General features: G+C 36.9%; 2 protein-coding genes across 2 annotated transcripts; one reads left to right on the top strand and one right to left on the bottom strand.

Annotated features, from left to right (window-relative positions):
- Positions 1 to 310: 310 nt before the first annotated feature.
- LOC131689778 (actin-related protein 6) lies at positions 311 to 1,821 on the top strand. The gene is made up of 4 exons (XM_058975071.1): positions 311 to 380; positions 483 to 585; positions 638 to 1,627; positions 1,682 to 1,821. The coding sequence occupies exons 2-4, from the start codon at positions 506 to 508 to the stop codon at positions 1,809 to 1,811; spliced, it is 1,200 nt and encodes a 399-aa protein (XP_058831054.1). The 5' UTR covers positions 311 to 380; positions 483 to 505; the 3' UTR covers positions 1,812 to 1,821.
- A 142-nt stretch (positions 1,822 to 1,963) lies between these two features.
- On the bottom strand, positions 1,964 to 3,787 carry LOC131689779 (protein lin-7 homolog C). Its single transcript, XM_058975072.1, has 3 exons — positions 3,736 to 3,787; positions 3,389 to 3,655; positions 1,964 to 3,331 (listed from the first exon to the last, which is right to left on the bottom strand). Exons 1-3 carry the CDS (start codon positions 3,770 to 3,772, stop codon positions 3,042 to 3,044), a joined length of 594 nt encoding a protein of 197 aa, XP_058831055.1. The 5' UTR covers positions 3,773 to 3,787; the 3' UTR covers positions 1,964 to 3,041.
- Positions 3,788 to 14,803: the final 11,016 nt, after the last annotated feature.

The following is a 14,803-nucleotide window of genomic DNA, read 5'->3' as shown; positions in this document are numbered from 1 at the left end:
TGCCCCGGTGTTTTTAATAAAAAAACGACATTAATTTAACCAATTTGTGTCTAGAAGCACTGTTTTCGGTCAGTTTCATTGACAACTGTAATTAAAGTGAACAATTACCACACATTAATCTTAAGTAATACATATTTTTCGACAATTTTCAGCATTTTTTTTACCAAATGCGCTAATCCAATTTATTGTCTCACAATGATTGAATGGCGAGTTTCTAATGAAACGTACAATATTTTTGGCTTCACACTATTCGTCTCTCTTCGTATTCTCTCTGTATTGACACTCATCAGTGTCTCCGCCCAACTATGAATAGAGGAACTATATAATATATACACTGTTGTTTTGTAAACAATCAAATATCAAGTGAAAAAGATTTAATTGTAAATTTATTAAATAATACATTTGCGAACAATATTTGACTACATATTAATTTATTTTTGTAATATTAAATATATTATTTTGCATCTCTTATTAATTTTAAGGAAACGTTTAGTAGCGTGAAAGAATGTCGGATAGTAATGTATTCGTCCTGGATAATGGGGCATTTTACGCAAAAGTTGGAATGTCCGATTGGAATAAACCAAAGTATAAGCGACGCGATGTTGATTTTCTTTCATCTAATCTATGTTTCTTGTAGAGTGGTTCCCAATTGCATAACCAAAGCCAAGTCCGAAAGGAGACGTCCTTTCGTAGGAAGCCAGATTGACGAGTGTCGAGATGTTTCTGGGCTCTTCTACATACTTTGTTTTCAGCGAGGTTACCTAGTAAACTGGGATATTCAGAAAACGGTGTGGGATTACATTTTCAGTCAAGAATGTTGCCCGGTAAATTTTTCTGAAACTCCACTACTAATTACGGAACCGTTGTTTAACTTCCAGTCCATCCAGGAAGCGATGCTGGAAATTTTATATGAAGAGTACGACTGCGACGCTGTATGCAAGACCACAGCGGTTGACTTGGCTGCATTTAACTACACGCATGGTGAACAAAAGAAGAAACCATTGTGTTGTGTAGTGGTAGATATTGGATACAGTTTCACGCATATTGTCCCTTTTATTAAAGGGTCTAAGGTTAAAGAAGCTATCAAAAGAATTGACGTGGGTGGAAAGCTACTCACAAACCATTTGAAAGAAATTATTTCCTATCGCCAACTGAACGTTATGGATGAATCATTTGTGATAAACCAGGTTAAAGAAGACAGTTGTTTTGTTTCACAAGATTTTAATGAGGATATGCGAATTGCTCGAAAACGTTACCCTGAAAATGGAATTATCAGGGAATATGTTTTGCCAGATTACACCCAGATTCGTCGAGGGTATCTTAAAACGCTGGATCCGAGTAACGACCACAATGAAGAATTTCAAACTCTACGAATGAATAACGAACGTTTTGTTATACCTGAAGTATTATTTCATCCATCTGATATCGGAATTCAGCAGATGGGGATCGCGGAAGCAATTGTACTTGCTATTAACGCTTGCCCGGGTGAAACGAAGCCTCATCTATTCAATAATATTGTTGTGTGCGGAGGGAGTGCATTGTTTAGCGGAATGCAGTCTCGAATACAGAAAGATGTTCGAGCGTTGGCACCTGATGAGTTTAGCGTTCATGTTACTGTTCCAAAAGAGTAAGTTAAAGAATTAAATTTTACCTCCAATTTAAAGTACTTTGAAACTTTTAGCTCGATTTCTTATGCTTGGTTGGGAGGACGAAATTATTCGCAGTCTCTTAGTTTCCTGAAATCCTGTATGAGTCGAAGTCAGTACGAGGAACACGGAATCAAACACCTAGTAGAAAAGTACGAAAACTGAAACCGTTTCAACTATTGGCGTACACCAGAGAAGTAAGAGTCCCAACAAGCTTATTCTACTCAGTAACTCTACGTTAGTTTATTTGACAAACTTGGCTCTAATGAAAATTAAATGTAAAAAAACAAAACTTTGACGACGTTTAGAGTACAAATAAAATCACACAATTTGTTAGAAAATAAGGACAAAGGTATGAGAGCTTCCTTTGTAGGCAATTCATTAACGATAACGCGGGTTGTGGATTCGTTCTTTTTAAAGCTGGTCGCACACGAGGCGATAGGATACACGCAAAAAAGCTATGGATTTTGTTCTACCTAGCCCATCGCTGGTAGAACTGTTGCTGTTGACGCGTTGAAATAGCTAGAACAAATCGAGCCTTTTTGTTTTGCGTTACGACGGATCGCTCTTTTGAACGAATGTGACTTGCATTTTTAATAACGACAGCAAAATCCAACGGGAGCCTGCTTCGACCGAACCACGTTAATTCGAAAATGTAATCCGTCGTATAATGCAGAATAGGGCTGAATATTTGATTTTTTATCCCTGTCCTGTTCGTCACGTGTGCGTACAGCTTAACGAGTTTTGCTAAATTCAATATTGTCTCTTCAATAAGGTTAGATTTGTAAACATTGAGGGTCCTTGAAGTGCTTGAATTGGTCGGTTTTAAGTCAGACCGGACTAAATATTTCGAATGTAAAAACGAGTTTAAAGTTTGAATCGCAGCATCCTTTTACATGATAATTGGAAATTACTTTTAGCCATAATTCTTGCTTATTGTTACATATTTCAAATATGGCAAAAGTCGAATGTAGCTGAAGAAATTCTGTATCCTATGCTATCAATATCTCATTTTTTGAAGTTTTGCGACTTAGTCCGGTCTGACTTAACCCCGACCAATTATCCCCCATCTTCAATCGCACAAACTGTTTCACTAAAATTACTGTGGATTAAGTGGAACAAACCAAACTAGGCAATCCATGCGACGTTTTTGCTGTGCTGATTATTTGTTCTTTTTTTCTTCTAACTACTCTGGTGAACGCGATGTCCAACAATAATGATTCGATCCAACATCAAACGAATCGGACTAACGAAAAATGTTCATTGGACAGGTTTTTCTAGTCCCGGTTATCAAACAAACGTCTCCTGGATTGTCTAATAAGAGTAACCAAAGTTTGCTAACACTTTTGAAGAGTTAATATTGAATTATAGACAGCACTACTGCTGTATTGATTATTAGTATTGCTGGCGCCTTCTAGCAGCACGCTGCTTATCGAAACGAAGTTCCATCTCTTCTAAGACCTTTGGTGTATATCGGACTACCAATTTGACCGATCCAACAGCTTGCTTCAGTAGTTCGACAGCTTTTTCGTGATTTTCACCTTCGACTGAGACTCCATTTACGGATAGTAACTGGTCACCTCGCTTTAATCCACCATGGCGATCGGCAACACCCCCAGGGATAATTCGAGAGATGTAAATAGGCGAGTTTTGTTCTTTTCCGCCCATGACGTTGAAACCTAGACCTAATAGCAGGAGGAAGTGTATAAACTACATTATGCTTTAAGAAATATAAAACTAACCTTCGTCAGTCTTTGGCAGTTCAACTACTCGTGGATGAGCATGACCTTCGCTAGCCGCAAATGCAGCTATGGTTGCTTTAGCAGTAGCAGACGCTCGAACGTCCAGCGAACCCTGAACGTCAACAGTTTCATAAACATGTTCATATACTTCACGAACAGCATTCAAAAAATCACTCTGAAGTACTTTTTGCAAAGCCGCCAGTTTTGTAGCTGGCACTTCTCCACTTCTTTGTAAATTCTCCAGCAGTTCGATCGAACGTTTTACATCTGCAACGGAACGTGACAATGAATGAATCAGGAAGCACACACCATCATACTTATTTTTAGTTGGAATATTTAGCACTTACCTTTGGCAAGCGTTAATGGTTCACAAACGTTGGCCATTTTAGCTTCGAGTTCTATGGGAAGTAAAACTAATTCAAAAGCGATCGATTTCAGATGTTCTCCACTTTATAGTTTTCCTCGAAATAGAGCGATCAAAGAATAATCTTTGTCTAAAAGTTTCGTTACTTTCTTCTATATCATTCCTACACGGCTTATTTATCCAAAAATAGAAAGATTTTCACCAATTTTCACAAAGAATTTTGTTTTTTTCCCACAAGACGTCGATCAAAATGATACACACCCAAAACAGCGTTGACACTTGACAGTTTCAGGCAGGGATGCCAGGTGATATTTTGAAAAATCTGCGCGCGGCCCATTTAAAAATGTCTATCTGTGTTAAGGAAAACTTACAAATTTGACTGAACACAAGATATGGATTTTTTGGTTTCGCGCGAGGCAAAAATTAAGGGCAAGGTAACAAATTTAGAAATCTGTGCATTGTACAAGAAAACTGTGCACATCTGTGCATTAAAACAGAAACTGTGGAAATCTGTGCAGTTTTTAAAATCTTTGCAGCATATCGAAAATCTGTGAAACACAGATAAATCTGTGCACCTGGCATCCGTGGTTTCAGGAATGCCCAATTGAGTTCTTTGCGACCGGTCTCACGAACACTAATGAAGTTTCCTGGTTGAAAACAATCCCATTTACTTTTGCCGTCTTTGTTTATTATTTTCCACCAGCTTATAACGTAGTATTTGTGTCATGTGGTGTGTACGTACATGAGCCGTAGAAAAGTCTATTACGATTCGATTAATCGATTAACGGCTGTGCTGCGACGAAAAATAGGGTAACCAACCAATTTTGGACCCCTAGAGGAAGTGAAATTACGTTAACGTCAAAAAATATTTGCTTGCCTATGATTTTTAATGCAGCACGAGTCTGCTCCAAAATTACTGTTCTTGAAAGAAAACTGTGAATGGATATTTTATGCATTGACAAACACTCGAAAGTAACATTTCTTCGCAGCATGAGTTTTTCACGTTTCGGACCCTTGCACACTAATTATTTGGACAGTGTTCCAAGCATATTTTGAACACACTGAATATATTTCGGAAACAGTGAAGTTTTTTCTACTAAACTGACCTACAAACTCTTTCTCTTTGAATTATTTTTAATTTTAAAATTGGATATTTAAATGTACAATTATAATATTTTTAATCGATTTAATTAGTTTGTCTGATTTGGTATTATGCATATTACGTGTTTGAAAAGGTTTCTTCGTATTGTTTTATCTAAAAAATCTTAAATAAATGGTGCCCACAATATATCTTAAAAATTGATATCAACTTATTTTGGACAGCCCTCGATTTTCTTTCTTGACAGCTATTTGTTTATCGAGTTAGAATAATCAAAAAGCGAAAAATTTCGTAACGGTAGGTCGCCTGCTCTTTTTGGTCAAATTATTTAAAAATGTTCAAACCAGTGGATGTCGAAAATCAAACGATTGAGGGACATTTCATTGAAGACCATAATATGACCTTCTGAAATCCATGTTGAAGAACATTTGTAATTCGAATTTGTTGAATTCGACGAGCTATATGTTGACAAATCTAAGAGACATATCACAGCTAAATAACGATAATAAGAGTGTGCTTGCTGAATTTCTAGAATCGCTTGAAACACTCACACGAACAGGAACATCACGATTCAATCGACGTAGTCATGCTGTTTTAACATTGCGCCGAACAGTTGCATACCACAAGGCGAACACTGAAGAAAAACGGAAAGTAAAGGAAGAGAAACAAAGAAAAACTGAGCTTAGAAAGAATAACAAGAAACTACCTCGTAAACAAAAGATTTAAAAATTAATATTTAGTTTAAGAAGATTCCTGACGAACTTTAACCTTGATTTATCATCCACTTGAGGATGTTACTCCATAATACTGCTACAGATGAATTGTTACACGAAATATATTATTGTTAACTCTATTGCATAACATTTAATGCTGTTTTGTTAAGTCTGCAGTAATCTAATTGTGCCGAAAGTATTTCTATATATATGATAGAACTAAAAAAATACTTCATGCAGTCAGCCTTCCATGTAAAGATTAATGTACCATTTTTGATTGGCACTCACTGATTTGCTTATGTTCTTCTTTCATGCATTAAATATATTGCAAAGAGAACGAGTCAGTTTAGTAGAAAAAACTTCACTGTTTCCGAAATATATTCAGTGTGTTCAAAATATGCTTGGAATACTGTCCAAATTAGTGTGGTAGGGTCCGAAATGTGAAAAATTCATACTCTGAAGAAATGTCATTTTCGAGTTTATGTCTATGTATAAAACATCCATTGACAGTTTTCTTTCAAGAACAGTAATTTTGGAGCAGACTCGTGCATGTATTGTATTAATAATCATAGGCAAGCAAATATTTTTTGACGTTCACGTAATTTCACTTCCTCTAGGGGTCCAAAATTGGTTGGTTACCCTATATATGACACTGATTAGGCAGTCACCCAGTAAAGTTCGGCAGGAAATGAACTGGAATTCCGGCTGGTACTAGTTCGTATTCCGGCTCCAGTGACACAACCGATTCTAGTTAGAATCGGTTGTCACCGGAGCCGGAATACGAACTGGAATCAGCCAGAATTCCAGTTCATTTCCGGCTGAGCTTAACTGGGCATGATTGAGCTTTCCGTTCTCATATTGACATAGGACATCATAGGTAGCGCGATCTTTGGCGGATCGCTTCAGTATATCCGCGCGAAGTTTGTATGTTGGGCATGTCAAAAGTGCATGCGGATTCTCGCACAGTAAACACACTTCTCAGCGGGTCTACTGCAAGAATCATCCGCATGGCGTTCCCCACATTTGCCGCACCGTTGCTTGTTGCTACAGTAGGTGGCTGTATGACCTAGCTGCTTGCAATTTGAACAATTCATGGCCCACGGTTCAAACAGACGCACAGCCAGACGAGCTCCTCCCACTTAAACGTATCTCGGAAGTGCAGATCCGGCAATGGTTACGCGAAACGAGTCTGATAGATAGTAATTCCCATCTTCGATGGATTTTGAGTGCAATTGCTTGCACTCCAAAATCTTAACTGATTGAAAGTTAGGGTCCTTAAAGCAGCCAACCCCATTATTCACGCGATCATCAACAGTTAGACCCGCATCACTTACCACACCGTCAATCTTCACATGACGAGAAGGAATGTAGACACGATACACCATCGTAAAGAGGTTATTGCTAACGATATAATTGGCCTGTTTCAAGTCAGTATCGACTACGCACAGTTTATCTGACTGAACCTTTTTAATCTCGGTTTCGGCCGAGTAACGTTTTGTCAGCTTCCGCGCAGCAGTTATGCTGTTTAACGGTTTATTTTTGGGCCGAAAGTATACCACCCAAGGACCAGCGGATCCATCCTGGTAAACCTAGACTCGGGGAGGGGGGCGGTGTTCATCTTTGGAGGGAGATCCTTCTACTTTATCCATGTTGTTGCGAGAGCAACACGCTCGACCGCACTATTTAACTTAAATTAAAATAAAAAGAATTCAAAAACAATAATATAAAATCGATAAGAAAAGTAATAACGAAACACTTCACCAGTTGGTTCCTGATGAGCTGGTAGGTGAATTGATCCTGCGATTGTTTTATCCGTCACCCGCTTGACTTTCACGCAGTAGAGAGCTGTTATAGCTCGTCTAAACAATTCCGTCTTTCAGGTAAGAAAACTATTTAGCACCGCACTACCCGACACAATTAATTGTTTATAATGTTTATACTCCAGCCCTTGCTGGGATGAACACTTTCACCGATATCACCTAATTCAAGGTAATGTTACACCAAACAACGCGCGTGTGTAACGAACGAGCGCTCGGTTACGAATGTTTAGAGGGACTTTGGTGCCAGCCTACCCTGGTTCGTTAGGTAAAAGTAAAGAGCGTATATGTTTTCCCGAAGCTAGGTTTGATGCTACACACACTATGAAAGAGTTTACCAAGCTGCAGATACAATCTCCCAATTTTTCACATGATCACCTCAACGGTATCTGGCTTTATTACCAGAACGTACTCGGCTTGCGAACCAAAATTAATGCTGCTTTTATTGCTGTACATGATTGCAACTTCGATGTCATTATTATGACAGAAACTGGTCTTAATGATCGCATCGAGCCTCATCACTTTTTTCGGCAGTTCCTTAAATGTATAGTTTATACTTTCTTGAAAAAGTAAAAAATACCATTTTTTTACTTCTTAGAAGAAGTCGGTAATGCGTAAATACTGTACAACTTTTGTTTTTCAATTTCTCCATATTTCTCTGACTTTGATAAATGATCGCGGAAGTAAAAAAGAAACGTTGTTTGCAACACGAACACTTATTTAAAAATGATCTCACGTCGAAGTGTAAACTTTCTTTTCTCTGTGAGATATACTTTTTACTCATTTTTCTTTGTCGATGATATTCTCGAAAATGCGTTAATCGTACTCTTCGTTCATAACTAAAATCTATCCACTTTTTGACGTATAAATAGTATTCTCAAAAATGTGTGAAACATAGTCATAAAATGGGTAGTCTAGATTCACCGTGATAAGTTGTTTGAAATTGTTCCCAATCAATTCATCAAAAACCGTACGACAAGCTATATCTCACCAGACTAACGTGGCTTCATGCCCGGGCGATCTATTTTATCGAACCTGCTTGAATTTACGTCAACTTGCATCAATTGCATGAAGAAGAAAACAGAAGTGGACACTATATACACAGATTTGAAAGCAGCCTTTGACCAAATCGACCATGAAATTCTTCTGAAGAAGTTGTACAAGTTAGGAGCGTCCGACAAGCTGCCCTTCTACCTTACGCACAGAACGTTTTGTGTGAAACTAGACTTGTATATCGGCTTAATTTATTAATATATCAGGTGTACCGCAGGGCAGAAATCTGGCCCCATTTTAGACTATATTGTCCAATGATAAATAAATAATGTTGCCTTCAATAAAAACATTTTTAATTTCAATAATTTTCTTTTAATTTCGATAAAATAATTAATAAAAAACCTGTTTTAATCCACCTAGAGGTGCAATTGTGCCTTTCTCATTTCTCCAAACTATGATTTAATAGCTGGTTCGTACAATATAACATTATAAAAATGTCTTTCATTCTTATTACACTTGGTAAGTATATATAAGAGCACGTATTTGCATTCATCGCGGTATCGGTTTGAATCGGAGTTTTCTATGTGATCGCACTCCACAACCCGTAACTCCGGAGCCGGAAGTCGGATGGAGATGGAATTTAATATCAGTTTCCGGGGACGCAACACCTTTCATTTGAGACTAAGTTGATCAAATCGGTCTAGCCATTTTCGAGAAACCAATATAACCGTTATTCTGAATTTGGATGCTTCCGGATCCGTCGATGGTGGCCAGTGTGGAAAGAGGCTTTGAATGACTGTTGGGGACCTAAATCTACAAATTCAACAGTTGTATTTACATTTTGGAAAAAAATTCACCTTTTTACATTCATCGCAAAATTCGTTAGAATCGGGATTTGCAGCGTGATCGTACGTATCACCCTGTAATTCAGGAACCAGAACTCGGATCCACACAAAATTCAACAGCAGCTGATGGACCTTTCATTTAAAATCAAGTTTGTCAAAATCGGATCAGAAAATTCCGAGAAACCGATGTGGACAAATCAACAAATTTTGTTTTGTAACCATACTCTTCAACTCGTAATCCAGAACAAGATGTCGGTTGAAAATGAAATTCAATGGTTGCTATTAAATATCATGGGAATATTATACCTTTCATTTGAATCTTAGTTTGTAAAAATCGGTTCAGCCATGTCCAAGTAACCGATGTGAACATTTTGTTAACAAATCCGCACATACACACACATACATACATACATACATACATACATACATACATACATACATACATACATACATACATACATACATACATACATACATACATACATACATACATACATACATACATACATACATACATACATACATACATACATACATACATACATACATACATACATACATACATACATACATACATACATACATACATACATACATACATACATACATACATACATACATACATACATACATACATACATACACACAGATATTTTGCGATCTCGGCAAACTGAGTCGAATGTTATATGAGACTCGGCCCTCCGGGCCTCGGTTAGAGGGTCGGTTTTTGGAGCAATTGCATAACCTTTCTATATGAGAAAGGCAAAAGAATAATATTTAATTAGCTTAATAAGCATAAGTTCAATGTTATCTTTATGTGATTATAATTTGGAAAGGTTGGTGGAATGGGTTTGAACGTGTAGGGAATGGGGGGTTAGTACATTGGGAATGGAGGATGCGTCAGAAATCCTTCATCTTATTTCGGTATACGAGGTGGATGAAGGAAATGCGGGCGTGAGGGTGGTCCAAGAGGATGGGAGTGATGAAGGAGGGAGATGCAAGGGCAAGGCGGGGGGGGGGAGAAGGGGCGGCGACGCAATACTCAACTGCATATTTTGCCTTCCATTTGAGACTTGGTTTAAGAAAATCGGTTCAGTCATCCCCGATGAACCGATGTGACTTTAATTGTGGAATATGCCCGGAATCCCGGAATCGTCGATCGTGGACAATATATTCAAAGAATGTTTGATTGGCAATCAGTGATCTAGATCTGCGATTAGAAGTAATTTGGTGACCATTTTAGCCTCTGAGGTATTACGATTGTACCGATTTATATGGGAAATTCCAGTGTATCCTTACTAACACCCCTGTAACTCCGGAAGCAAGAGTCAGAACCGAATGAAATTCAGCAGCAGTCAATGGCATTATTGTATCTTTCATTTGAAATCAAGTTTGTAAAAATCTGTAGAGAATTCGTTGTGGAATGGGTGTGATATTAGCTTAGGAACTTGGCGGGTTCCCTGGGGGCGTCATGAACCGTCATAGGTGGCCAATGTGGTCAAAGCTGCTTTGATTGATCATTAGTGATCCAGACCCGCAAACTAGAGTAATGTTACATCAATTTTAATATGTTTTACATCATTTGAACAACATGCTGGTACCAGTTTATATGGGAATTTGCTGTGTGACCGCACTCTTCAACCCGTAATTCCGGAACCGGAAGTCGGATCAACTAAAAATTCAATAGCAGCTTATGGGAGCGTTATACCTTTCAGATGAAGAGTTTGCGAAAATCGGTTCAGCCATCTCTGAGAAAATTGTGTGAGTTTAAATGACACACACACATACACACACACACAGACATTTGCCGATCTCGACGAACTGAATCGAATGGTGTATGACACTCGGCCCTCCGGGCCTCGGTTAAAAAGTCGATTTTTACAGTGATTGCATAGCCTTTCTTTATATGAGAAAGGCAAAAACGGAACGATAATTTTTTTATTGAATCAATCAATAAATTTTATTGAATTCAATAAATAAATTTGTGTACCGACCAATAATTTTATTTGTTGAATTTAAACCACATTTTATTGAATCTAATTCAAATCTTTTTTCTGCGTGCAGGTCACTTGAAAAGTTCAAAATTCCCTGTCAAAAAAAATGCGGACGAACATACGTGCAGCATCAAATTAGCATTTGGATTGAACAGCTCTCGCCTTTTTTTTTGAAAAGGGCCAATAAACAAGATTTGGGATTTTCATTTTATTTCATATTCAGGATCTCTATTCGAAGTATTATCACCTGTAAAAACCCAAATGCCATAGAAAAATAATTGAAAAACATATGGCTATGTTGAGTAAAAGGCCAATATTAGCTTGGTGTGCGATAATACATTGGCCGTTTACTTGAGGAAACGGCCAATAAACATATTTGTTTTGTTTTGGTTTTTTGGCCCTTTACTTTTTTCGTTTGAAAATGACTTAAACACAATCAAAAATCTTATAATCGAATGCTTTATTATAAAACAGAAGAAAGCATTTTTCTTAGTATTCTCTTTTTAAAAATCTCAAACCATCGAAGAAATATGCAAAATAGAAAATCGACAATGCATTCAACTACCTAGCCAATTGAATTAACGCTTAAAACACATTGAGTATATCCATAACTCTTTTTGAGACGTAATAAAATAAGTTTAGTAAAAGGCCAAAAAAAAATTTGACGTTTCAGCAAAGGGCCAAAAGTAAACGGCCAAAAAGCCACACGATTGAAGTAAAAGGCCAATAAACTTTTTGATCGAAATCTATCGAGTTTAATATCCAGTAAGAAATGTATGATTGTCAAATAAATAAAAAAAACCGTACAAGGGACCATCCATAAATGACGTAGCTTTTTTTGAGTGATTTTTAACACCCCCCTCCCCCATCGTAGCATTTCGTCACAAACTTCTAAATACCCCCCCTGGTAATTACGTAGCTTGACGGTAAACCTACCCTCCCTTGTCCCCGCAATTTTTTTTTAAAAAAATGAAAAGCTATGTTAGTTATTCCCCTTTAAAAAAGCTACGTAGCATGACATGACCCCCTACCCCCCTGTCGTCACACATCATCACAAAATACAAAACTCCCCCCTGCCCCATATAATGCTACGTCCTTTATGGATGGTCCCCAAGGTGTAAATTGCTTCAATATCTTGATTGATAATCAAATTGGGACAAATCAGTAGAACTAGAACTTTTCTAGATCCTGTTTGTCTAATTTAATAATACTTTAATCAAATGCGCGTGAAATTATGCTATGAACATTTTAAAAGTGTTCAGAATACTTTCTAAAACATAAAAACATACATAATAGCCAACAGCCAAAAACCATTTAAAGTTTGGCAAAGGGCCGAAGGTAAACGGCCAATATGCTATACAGTGAAAGTAAAGGGCCAATAATCTTTTTTGAGCAAAAATCCCCTCAAATCAAGTAAAATCTCCAGAAATTATTGCATGTTATCAAAGTATAGATCAAACTACAACGAATATGGGCATTGTTTTGACAAAATTCGCCTTCGTTTTCAAATAGCAGATTGAAATATATTAGCAAAATTTCAAACCCATTTTACTCGATTCAGTCATTTTGTTTACTGGCCCTTTTCAAAAAAAGGCGTTCTGATATTAGTAGGTACACCGAGCAAAATTTACATTGAATTTCCATAAAAACGTCTTATGACTTTCAGACATAAGGATTTTAAATAGATTTTATAAATCTGTCTTATGATTTGGAGGGGAAATTTTCCAAATCCATCTCTTATTATTTTCATAAGACAGTCTTATGAAATTTATGAAAATGTCCGAATGAACGCCATAGGTGCCCATTTACGAAAATTGCTGACATTTATAAGTAGAAAACATAGTAGAAATAACGATTTCCATAGAACAGTCTTATGAAATTCATTACAATGTTCGAATGAATGCCATAAGTTTTTTATTTATGGATATTATTGTGCATTTATATAAAAAAAAGAACATGGCTGACATTTCTCGAGCATTTTTAGTAGACAAAAAATCAACAGTAAAAATCAACCTTGAGAGGATATTAGGTTTTACACTAACCGACATAACCCCACAAAATGAGCCGGATGAACTTCGTTTAACAATTCTCGGTGGTTTGTTTACATGGGAGTTACGTGAGTTTGAATGTAACAGATGGCCACCCGTTGCACTCCAACTCACGCTACTGACAAAGTAAACAAATCACTGACAATTGTCAAACATGAACGTCATTCCTCATGAGTTCATTCGTGTGGTCATCTTGTAGAACTCAATTCGGGACAAATTAACCGCCAAGTATAGATCCCTTCAGAAGATTGAAGAGAAAACTCTCATTAAATATTAAAATTTGTACATAATGAGCAACGCTTCGTCAATATTTCCTGGGAAACTGGGCTTAGACAACTGGGAAACTGGACTTGACAACTGAATGATAATGATTGTTACTTCTCAAATGATTTTGATTATTATAAAATACGCGTCAGACACTAATTATATGCACAACTTATTTCATTTCAAATAATCGGATATCTTCTGTAAAAATCATAACCATGTAAACAGATTTAATGCTCACAGTAATTTATTTAATAACATAAAAACAATTTAAAATTGTTGCAATTTGACTGAACATCTCACTTCTTTTGTTTCAAACAGCGGTAATCAAAAAGTGCTGAAACTATTAACTCCTGGTTGGCGTTTATGAAAAACAAAACACAATTTTATAGAATCAATAACAGATATCATATGGGTTTCATGAGAAAAACTTATGAAATTCTTAAAGGCATATATTGGAGCGAAGTCATAAGACTGTTTTATGAAATACATTATTTGTACGTCTATGGAGTGCATGAATAAAGATCAATGAATTCATAAGCCTGTCTATGACATTCTAAAACGTTCAATGACATCGTCAGAAGGTTGGTTCACATGCCGAGACTTATGAAATTCTCAGATGCTTTTTGCTCAGTGACTGTGCAAGATTGGAATGCATACAAAATTACAGCAGATGATTACAGTTTATTATAGTCATGAATTTGCTTGTAATGTTTATAAACGACTGTGCCTATCGTTTTTATTAATTTTAAATTTTACTATCCTTTTTTTATAATGAATTTTAATATGAGTAATATAAGAAGAGGGAGCTCACAAAATCTCTCTAAATCGTATCTGGGGGCGAGATTAAGACCGAAAAGTTCTACAATTGCCCTATGTAATTAGTATAGGCCCCTTGTCGGCAAGGAAGATTGCGGAAAGAAGAATGTTGAAAGAAAAATAAACCGGCGGTTGCTTTTTGCCTTTCTCAATAGAAAGGTATTGCAATTGCTCTGAAAACCGACTTTTTAACGGAGGCCCGGAGGGCCGAGTGACATATACCATTCGATTCAGTTCGTCGAGTTCGGCAAATGTCTGTGTGTGTGTATGTATGTGTGTATGTATGTATGTGTGTGTATGTGACCAAAAATGTCACTCATTTTTCTCAGAGATGGCTGAACCGATTTTGACAAACTTAGTCTCAAATGAAAGGTGCAACGTTCCCATAGGCTGCTATTGAATTTCTAATGGATCCGACTTCCGGTTCCGGAATTACAGGGTGATAAGTACGAACACGCA

This window comes from Topomyia yanbarensis, chromosome 3 (assembly GCF_030247195.1).
Source record: "Topomyia yanbarensis strain Yona2022 chromosome 3, ASM3024719v1, whole genome shotgun sequence".
Classification (NCBI taxonomy): domain Eukaryota; kingdom Metazoa; phylum Arthropoda; class Insecta; order Diptera; family Culicidae; genus Topomyia; species Topomyia yanbarensis.
This window is presented reverse-complemented; position numbering and strand designations above follow the sequence as displayed.

Coding starts and splice junctions, on each gene's coding strand:
- LOC131689778 (XM_058975071.1), top strand. CDS start 506: ATGTCGGATAGTAATGTATTCGTCCTGGATAATGGGGCATTTTACGCA. Junction 586..637: donor TCCGATTGGAATAAACCAAA/GTATAAGCGACG, acceptor TGTTTCTTGTAG/AGTGGTTCCCAATTGCATAA. Junction 1,628..1,681: donor CATGTTACTGTTCCAAAAGA/GTAAGTTAAAGA, acceptor TGAAACTTTTAG/CTCGATTTCTTATGCTTGGT.
- LOC131689779 (XM_058975072.1), bottom strand. CDS start 3,772: ATGGCCAACGTTTGTGAACCATTAACGCTTGCCAAAG. Junction 3,656..3,735: donor ACCATTAACGCTTGCCAAAG/GTAAGTGCTAAA, acceptor GTTCCGTTGCAG/ATGTAAAACGTTCGATCGAA. Junction 3,332..3,388: donor ACTGCCAAAGACTGACGAAG/GTTAGTTTTATA, acceptor TCCTGCTATTAG/GTCTAGGTTTCAACGTCATG.